This window comes from Acanthisitta chloris, unplaced genomic scaffold (assembly GCF_000695815.1).
Source record: "Acanthisitta chloris isolate BGI_N310 unplaced genomic scaffold, ASM69581v1 scaffold7734, whole genome shotgun sequence".
NCBI classification, from domain to species: domain Eukaryota; kingdom Metazoa; phylum Chordata; class Aves; order Passeriformes; family Acanthisittidae; genus Acanthisitta; species Acanthisitta chloris.
The window spans coordinates 45,529-55,438 of NW_008668697.1; the positions used below are offsets into that span (position 1 = coordinate 45,529).

At 37.4% G+C, this 9,910-nt stretch overlaps 1 protein-coding gene across 1 annotated transcript in view; it reads right to left on the minus strand.

Annotated features, from left to right (window-relative positions):
* The window catches only part of LOC103800629 (glutaminase kidney isoform, mitochondrial), a 52,718-nt gene that overhangs the window by 15,479 nt on the left and 27,329 nt on the right, over nucleotides 1–9,910 (minus strand). The window contains exons 11-13 of the mRNA XM_009073011.1: nucleotides 9,196–9,372; nucleotides 7,943–8,074; nucleotides 6,311–6,403 (exon numbers count right to left, since the gene is read on the minus strand). Of these exons, the coding sequence (XP_009071259.1) occupies nucleotides 6,311–6,403; nucleotides 7,943–8,074; nucleotides 9,196–9,372 (402 nt within the window). The remainder of the gene's footprint in view (nucleotides 1–6,310; nucleotides 6,404–7,942; nucleotides 8,075–9,195; nucleotides 9,373–9,910) is intronic.

The following is a 9,910-nucleotide window of genomic DNA, read 5'->3' on the forward strand; positions in this document are numbered from 1 at the left end:
ATCCCTTCCAAGCTCTGCAACCTTGTGGTTTCATTCTTATGTTGCTTACAGTCACTAGAATCACCTGCACTTCAAACAGATGGGTCACGATGACCTGCACCCAGACAAGTACCTGATTTAAGAAAAGATACAGTATGAACCTAACTTTCCAATTGACAGTGTGCACAAGAACTTCGTAAGAAACAAATGAAGGCACAGCTGTGTGCCAGCTGGGTCAGAATCAGAGCACAGCAGCAGCTCAAACAGGAGGCAGCACCCTAGAGCAGACAGGCTCCCCAGCATGCCCACTCAGTACACGGAACGCATGGAGGTATGGCTGGCTGGGACATTTTTGAGGGTAGATAAGCACTGTAGGATTATTTCCTCATCAGCTTTAGTGCCAAAGTGTCAAATTGTCCATTCTCCTCCCAACGTGTGAACACACCTGCCTTGTCCATTTAAAAATCCACCTGGTCTAGTTAACTAACAGCCTTACTCTAGGTCCACACCCATGCCAGCTTCATTGCCTAAATTGAGTTCTGTTTAAATTACTTAAACTGGTAAAAAAATCCAAAACAACAAGCAAAATACCCAACAAACTTGCCCCCACCACACTTTTGCCAGTCTGAACTCTATTCCAGGCTTTATTTAGTTAACTGCAGCCTCAGATGTAACCACTACCCTTGCAACACATAGAAGAAAGGCCTGTACACTTTCAGAAGTAGCTGGACTATGTGCAGAGCTGTGCAAAAATCTTGCAAAAGCTTTTCAGTGTTAACTGTCCAAGTGATACCAGAAGTCTGCAAAAAGCAGGATTAGAAGCCTGCAATAGAATTAACTTCTACCTGCACGCAACCTAAAAGGAAAAAGGGCATTTCTATTCTGCACACAATATCCCCTAGAGGGAGGAAATGGTAAACTGGAAACCACAATGGTTCAAGCTAGGTAGCTTAATAATTTACAGTATTTAAATTATTCAACAGACCAGGACATAAAGTCCTGAATGAAAATGGGGCTGTGCAGGACCCAAGCATGTCATTACGCACACTAGTTATGTGCTGTCTAGACTAGACAAGAAGTATGGAACAGACAAGATACTACCATGACAAAAAAAACCAATTAAGCTTTAGTTAGATTTTTACCTGGTTTAAAACCTCTTGCCATCCCTGCAATTACACTATAGACATTTGTGACACTCAAACTCCTCAACGAGACTGCCCTGAAGGGAAATTATTAGGTGTAGTCATTTCAATCAGAACTCTGCTGAAACAAGTCTATTCTTCTTTCACTCTAGTAAGTGCTTCTGAACTCCCTTCAGAGAACTATAGCAATGTTTTTATTAAAGAAAAAACAAACAGTAAAAGCCTATGTAACTGTGTTTAGGATACTAAAACATCATACATAAGTATGAAACTCATAATTAATTATCACAGCTAAGTACTGTGCATCAATGACATGTATGTATCAAGACCAAGAGAAATAAGAGCAATGAAAAACCAACATACTGCATTCTCCCTCCCATCCACCCACCCTCTTCTGAATCCATAGCCTTTTTTATTCATCTCCCCACCCACTGGTCTTCTGACACAAATGCACAATGAAAACCAAAATATAAGAGCCAGAACAGTTCTACAGTAAATCACCTGTGTCTCTTCGTACCTATTACTCTACCACCTTTCCTCATCTTTATGACTCTTAATATGGGCTATTTTATGTACAATGAACACACAGCTAATTTTTCAACCCTAGTACAAGTAATTTCAGCTTATAAACCATTCTACAGAAAAGCTAAATTAATAATTACAGCCATTCTCAGTACAGGCAGACCCCACTGTCAGTACTAAAAGGATGTTGGGTTTGGACTACCTTCCTTGCTACCCATGATTTATTACAAGCTGTATTTTTCCCCTCATAGTACTCAGGATCAGCAGTTACTACCCTGGCACTGGTGCCATTAACCACATATTTGCCAAGTGACTGAATCAGTATCTTCCAAACTAGACAAATACACAGTGATGTTAATGTCCTACTACACCAGGACTTTTTAAATTAAAAAAAGTCACAGTGAGAAAGTTTTGCTACACTGATTTTTGCTTTCAGCTTTCTAAGATAACAGTCCAAAGATGAAAAATAATTAGGCTATGTTTAAGAAATCTTAGAAAGGTTTTCAATGGCTGGTTTAACTAAATCTGCTTATTCCACCTACTTTTCCAGAACTTAATCTCTTCTAGAATGGAGTGCTCACTATCTCAACTTCAATCTCAACAATGTGTTTGTACAAATCTATTCTCCATTGAGAGGAAAAAAAATACAATAAAAATCAGCTTAAAATAAATTTATTAAACAATACAAAAATAAGCATGCTGGAAATCAAGATACATAAATAACATACAATGCAAATGAAAAATGGAAAACGAGACAGGTAACTTAACAACTGAGCCAAAAGGTACAACACAAATGCTAAAATAAAACTTTAAAAAGCATTTACATTTCTAATGAAATGTTAATGATGCTGACAAAGAAAAAAAAAACCAAACAAACAGCTAAAATGCTTGAATATCAAGAATTGCTATTACTGTAGCACAGGTGAACACTAAAACCGTTGCAGACTTCAAACATGGAATGCCTAGAGCCTCTGTCCCCGTCCCTTCAGACCAGCCACCACTGCAGCCCCAGCTCTGCCCTCAGCCTCTGGGTGTGCCCTGCCATGAACAAGAGCCACCTGCAGACACCCCAGGCCAGGACAAGAACCTGCCAGTGTGGGCAAGTTACAGAACAGCTGGTTCAGAGGAGTCTCCTCCTGACCCTTCCGAGCTAGAGGCTGCCTTCAGTTCCGAGACAGGCTTCGAAAGCATGTATTACAGAACTGTAATATACATAGAAAGGAAAGATTGTGTAAGCTGTACCCTAAATATTCTTATCATGCACATTAAATAGCTAGTAGTTTCCTTATTTTTGTATTTCCCATGCAGGACTTGACTCTACCACGAGTTTTGTATGTAACTGACTAACATAAATAGGGTAAAGATTTTTGGGTTTAAGTCGAAACTCAGATGGAAAAATCTTCCATCTTCCAGCACGTTTTTAGAAGTGGTTTCAAATAGTACTGAAAATCGAGGTGGGTAGAATTAGATCAAGCAAATCCTGCATCATCTGTTTTTCTTTCTTAATTAAATCAGTAAATTAACCAGCAACATGTCATCACTGTAAATGCTCTTCATTAGCAGCACAGACACATTACAATCCCTCTTGCAACTGAGGATATTTCAGGTAAAGACATGTAGCTCTGCAGGGTCTGAATATTTGTTATGTCTCTGTAGCTACTAGTTTACTGTAAAATCCTCAAACATGCAAGACATTTTTGTAATCTGACATTTTGCCTTTGCTTACTTTTATATAAGCACTGACAAACCTAACCTTATCAGTGATAAGATTACAAGTTATTATTCAGCAATTCGTGACTGACACTTATTAATGACATCTGCACCACAGATTTACCTCTTCACCCCAGTAGGGCTTCAAATTCACTGAGAATTGATGGTTTAGATCATTTTACTTAAACATTTCCATCCTAGGCTTCGAAGACAGGAAGCTCATCCTTTTACAATACACTGCTAAACAAAGATTACTCAGGGTTTAGTCAGAGCTTATTTCAAATGTTTATGACAAACTAACAGTATCTAAACAGAGTAATTAAGAGCAGCTTGCTTTCTCAGAGAGCATCAGCTTTGCTTTATGCATCTCGAACACCCAGATGGGTCAAAAAAGGGGCAGGAAAAAACACTCTCCCTTTATGCACAACTCACATATGAACTCTGGAGTTTTATCTAAACTAAAAAGGTACAAGGACTAGGGAAGGGGGTAGGGAGAAGAGGTGAAGGTGTTACTGAGGAATTATCTGTCATTATCTCTTAAAATCCTCAACCAGGCAATTCCATTTATCATAACCTGGACAAGTTTTTTCACAATTTTATAACCCAGGACTCTGCATGATGTGTACTGAGGGTGGAATGTATCAGATTAGCTGCAAATTTATAAAGCGGTAAACTTTATAGAGAAAATAATTTTATCAGATTTTTAGCATCATTAAGAATATAATATCTACAAGTGTCCAGAAGTGTCTACTGAGCCTATCTGAAGCTTTAATACCTCATTTTGAGCTACACCCTCCTCAAGACACTCAAATTATCAAATTATGCAGCTTAACAGATGCAGCTGCCTGTAGAAAAATGTGAGTCTGGTTTCTTAGCAAGCTGATAGCTGCAAACTCATTTTCAAAAATAGCAATTAATGATAAGAAACTTCTTAAGAATTTGTTCATGTGTAAGTAAAAGAAAGCTCTGATCTTCATATATGAACATGCACATACATTGATGGTTGAAAAATAACTTAATTGCAAACAGTTTTAGTAAGCTCTACCTATCTGCTTCACTCTGAACACATTTCCTGCTCATTGCTCAGCTGGTTACCACTCTAAACCCCAGACTGCTTACATTCCTCTCGAGGGTGGAGCACAGCACTATTAGTAAGACAGACTTCTGACTCACAACGACCAGCTGGCAGCACTAGCAGCTAGAGAGACACTCAAAATAGTTAGGTCAGAAATCTTTCTGCTGCTTTAGTTAACTTATAAATAAGACAGGCTTTTCCTTCCTCCTCTCCACTTCTCCCACTCCTCTCCAGCCATTCTTGCTCTTTTTATTTAAATGTTAACAATAATTATTAAGGGTCTGATTAAAAGGAAAAAGTAATCTTCACTAGCACGGCATATCCAAAGGAGCCATTTCTGTTCAATGCAATTGGAAATCTTACATTAAATAAACAAAAAAGGATATGGTAATTACACAACTCAGAACCTATCTCCACTTAATATACAATCTTTTAGAGATCCAGCATTTTGCTGTATTTTGTTGACACTATTTTAATTAATATCATCCTGTCTTTACATGCTGACCCTGCTCAGAGGACATGTAAGTTCTTGCTTAGCTCTAAAGTTCATTTTCTTAAAATTCTCACATATAAACAAAAATAGATATACACAAAAGTGGTATATCTTTGAAAACACTCAGATTTACCTTTAAAATAAAAAACAAAACCAAAACCTAAATGTTTTCTAAGTAGCTACAAAAGTCAGTTAACAGCTTTGGGTTTGTTGCTTGCACATGCTTTTTCCCCACCCCCCCTTGAACTTTTGACAGTCTTTTTGGTATAGCATACAGAATTTACACAAAATGTATATATAAATGAAACACCAGGCAAACAATATTCAAATCAAAGTTAAATCTAGAGATGCTTGAGGGTTTTTAAAATGCAGAATTTAATGAAACTATAACCCATTCGTTTAGTTCTGCTCTCCCCGACCTTCCATTCTATACACTACGGTTCTGGAGATGTCCTCGTTTGATTCAGGTGACACTTTTTTCCATACTGTTTCTTTTAAAGCAAGTTCTTGCTGGAGATTCTCATAGTCCATTGGTCCAAAGGAATGCTAGTTGTTCAAGCAACATACATTATTTATTAGTGTATTTGAAGGAATAAAAAAAAAAATCCATACTTGCAGTCAATGCTAACAGACTCGAGTTTTTCAGCTCTTCACATAAACTATTTTTTCTTTTTCCAGTTATAAAAAAAATCCAAATTCAAAACTGGGTATTTTTTAGATGTATACATGCAAATAGAAGCACTTTAAAAATCATTCTACTGTATCTTCTCCTATGGAGATCTTCATGTCTTAGTCAAAACATTAACATTAATGATGACAAAGAGGTTTTCCTTTTCTCGAGCACCCTCACACTTTCATATTTTGTACATGTAGCTGGAGTGGATTCAGTTCATTCCCAGGCATTGCTTATGCTGCTTCCTAAGTAACAGGCTCTTGTCTAGGCACTATTCAATAAATTCACTGCCTGTGCAACTCTCAGCCAAGTCATGTGCTCTCAGAGATACCCCCCTGAAAACACAGCCTAACACAGATCTCGTGCACTGCAGCACAGAACAGAAAGGCTAAGCCCACCAGCTGGTCAAGTCTTTATTAAAGGCAACCAGGACAGTAAAACTCTTTGTAACTTAGACCAGACACCATCTACTTAGTCTAGGAGGGGAGATGAACTGCGTGAAATGGAGTTACAAATCTAGTATGACATTCTACTACACAAAACACTGTGGTAGTGTGGTCCACCCAGGGGAGTGTCTACCTAGAATGTAAACTCACTAGATTATCTGAAAGCTTTGATGCAATACATGTCATTGAGCAGCTCTGCATTTAGAGAAGCACTTTGCATTTCTTCTGATGTCTACAAGCAATCCTCACTAAGCACAGACACCAACTTACCCGCTGGTCACCACCTTCTCGGCGAGGGTCAAGTTTTTTTGCAAAGTGCCTCAAATTATCGTAGTTATGGAAATTGCACAAAGAAACCAGATCCTGCAAATATTTAGAGAACATGTATTATTATATGCATAGGATAGTCAGATGCATATGATATAATAATACCACCACTATAACTTACCCTTTACATCATATCCTAGTAACTTAAACCAGTAATAAGTTTATTTAACACCACTGTCTGTAAGGCCCTTTGAACATATCAAAATTAAATGACAGAGATCTAATAAAACTTTTCGACTCCTTTTTAAAAAAGTACAAAACAAGTAGCAAACCATTTTAATAAATTCCTACTCCAGCTGTATCAAACACTTCATGAACAGAGAGAATAGCCTGGGCTAGTGCAGTACATGAAACTTCAATCAAAAGGATGAAACAAGAAAATGTGTGACTTAATGGATTCTGATTCAGTTTGAATTGCAACATGAGGGTTATAATTACAAAACTCTTCCATGCTGTTGTATTTAAGGGGCTTAAGGAAAGAGACTGGAGGTGGCACCTAGTGCCATGGTCTAGTTGACATGGTGGTGTTAGGCCACAGGTTGGACTCAGCCTCAGAGCTCTTTTCCAACTCTAATGATTCTGTGATTTTAATGTTACTTTCATGTTATTTGCACACCATGATCATGTATCAGGTTTTAGGTCTCATTACGACACAGAGTAAATGCAGTAAATCCTCCACCTATCTGTAGTTCTATGATTTTATAGTTAAATTGCCAAGGCTATTTCATACAAAAAAACTTTAAAGTACTTATACTAAAATTATTAATGTCTTAGTACTCTTAATTTGCAGCTGGACGGAGGTTTGAGAAATAGACGTATAAAAAGTTTTGACCACTGTTCATCCCCTCATTTAAATTACAGAATCAGTATTACACGGTGGTTTTAGGGAGAAAAGAAAAACTAAGACAACAGTTTATACATTCTCCTCCCCTAAAAACATCTTTATTCATCATTTCAAAGTACTCCAGAAAACCTCTCCTGCTTCTAATGCTGCTATCAACAGACTACACACAGACCTTTCACAGGCAAGAGATGGAAGAGCTTGCCAAACAACTGGGTCTGATCTGTGAAGACATCTTTTATGTCAGATGGTTTACAAAAATCAGTTTAAAAATACATCAGAATGGCAGTATTTCATTAGAATCTTTTTGTTTTATTGCAATGGAGTAAGAGTTGCGTTTCCAGTGGAAAACTGTTCTTTTTATTACTGGAGAGGGGAAAAAAGTCTATAAATAGAGCTCTAGAGCTTCTAATGCAGTATACAAGAGAACAGCACTTTCATTGCTTCATGAAGTGTTTGTTTAGAAAGCTTTTCCACAATAGAATTCTCCCGTCTTTTTGGCATCATATTTTCTTCATGCTCACTGAATTCAAGTGCTATTTATTGCTAAAATGCAAATGTCTATTCTTGGACTTTCACCCTTAAATTAGATGAAACTTACTATGTATGGAAGAATCACAAATCACTGTTTAAATGACTTTGATCTCAGCTATGTTAACTGAAACTCAGTAAACATCCACTGCAAAAGGAAAAACAAAAAAACCCACAAAAAACCCAATGGCAATGCTGCTTACATGACAAAAATGAATTCCTTTAACACTGTTGCCCATCTTGTCCAAAGGAGGTGACCAGCACATCAAGCCCATGACATTAGGAACAACCAGAAGAATCCCACCAGCAACTCCAGATTTTGCAGGAAGACCAACCTACAGAATATTTTAGAGAATTACTAGCCTCTGCCAACATTCTCCACTATTCTAACACAATGCATCAGCATTTTACTGAAGATTATTATGCAGCATTTATAAAACACAGATCTGGAAAGCACTTTAAGCTGGAAAAGCATTATTACTCATCTTTTTTTAGACAGACAACCTGAAGCACAGTTTGTGACAATCCAAGGTACACAATCATAAAACTATTTGCTCTCAGCAATACAATGAGTCAGTAATACAGTAGGAAAATATCATTTAAATCTATTATAAAAGAGCAATTATGACTAAGCAGTAGTGCACAACTCTATCTTTCAGAAACAGTTTGCAGCAAGGGAGTAGAACAAAGCTGTATCAATCAATTTAAAATACCTTGACTGGAAAAGGTAAAAAACAAAACCACAAGAAAACTGAAGAGTGTCTATGAAATCATACAATAACCTACTTATTTATAGTCTGGACCAAGGTAGTAATTTTTTCCAACAGAAACTAACATGTCACATATGCTCATAGCTCTCTAAGAAGTAACTTTTAGGCCATATGAAGCATCACAATCAAGTTTACATGTCTGTAGTAAGGAAAAACTAAAAATGCTTGAAAGAAAATGCTGAAAGCACAAGTAAGATACAGTCCATCCTGAAATATTTACATGTAAGGAACATACTGCTGGAAAACAGAAGCACAGTACATGTGCTCTGTATGACAGCCACTTTTACAACAATTTATGAGCCTGAGTTAGTGAAGAAAGAGCAACTCCCTGCTGGTTTTTTAGTCCCATATAGGAGGATTTCTCCAGTTATGTCTACATCATGAGCTCTTCTTCTCATGAACAGATCTTTCTCTCTTCGCCTTTCCTAAGGAACAGTATTTATGCTCCAATATGAAAAGGATTCCCAAATGTGAAGTGGCAGAGTGCTATAACATATGCTGTACTAGTAGTGCCATGAACCCTAGGTGAGATTTTTTTCCCTTATGGTTTGCTCAGTTTCTAAACAGTTCGTGTAACAATCCTCTCCTCTGCCTCAGAAACAAGGAAGCAACCCCTGGACTATGGAAAACAGTAGCAGAGATTAATCTTCCTGATCAGTTCTAATTAATATCTGAGAAGTACTTACATGAAAGGCAAACTGCCCTGAAAAGTCATACATGCCACAGGAATGCATTAAACTCAAGGTATTCCGGACTGCTTCAGGACTCAGAACTCTCTCACCAGTGATTGGGCAAAAGCCACCATTAGCCAGAGTTGCTGCCATCACACTTGCTGATTCACATGTTACTTCTATTGAGCAAAGCTTATGAAAAAGAAAGAGAGATTATAAGCACTGATACTTCTAAGCACAGTAAAGGCCAACTACAGCAGGATCAACAATATGTCTCTATAGAAATAACATCTCACAATCACCTGCAGCATAATATTTGTTACAGCTGACACTAGTAGCATCAATTAATACAGTCTGAATCTTTCTACTATAAAGATCCCAGTAACAGTGTTTTTGTAAGCCCTCTTAAAAGTCTGGGATAGTATTTTTTATGGGTTAGTGTCCCTGTTCAATTCCTCCCCCCACCCCCCCTTATGTTCCTTTGAGAGAAAGAGGTCTGGAAAACAATCTCAGTATTTTGCATCTGCTTAAATGTCAAAGACACAGAATGACTGGGTTTTGGGGTTTGTTTTTTTGGTTTTGCTTTTTTTTTTTTTTTTTTTCAATTTGAGCTTGTTTCATGTGAGGGGTTTTTTTTTTAAGCCTTAGTAGACCCCACACATTATTAGAAGTACATTTTAAAGCTGCAAATTCTAGCACATGCAAGTTTTAATGCCAGCAACTTCCTGCT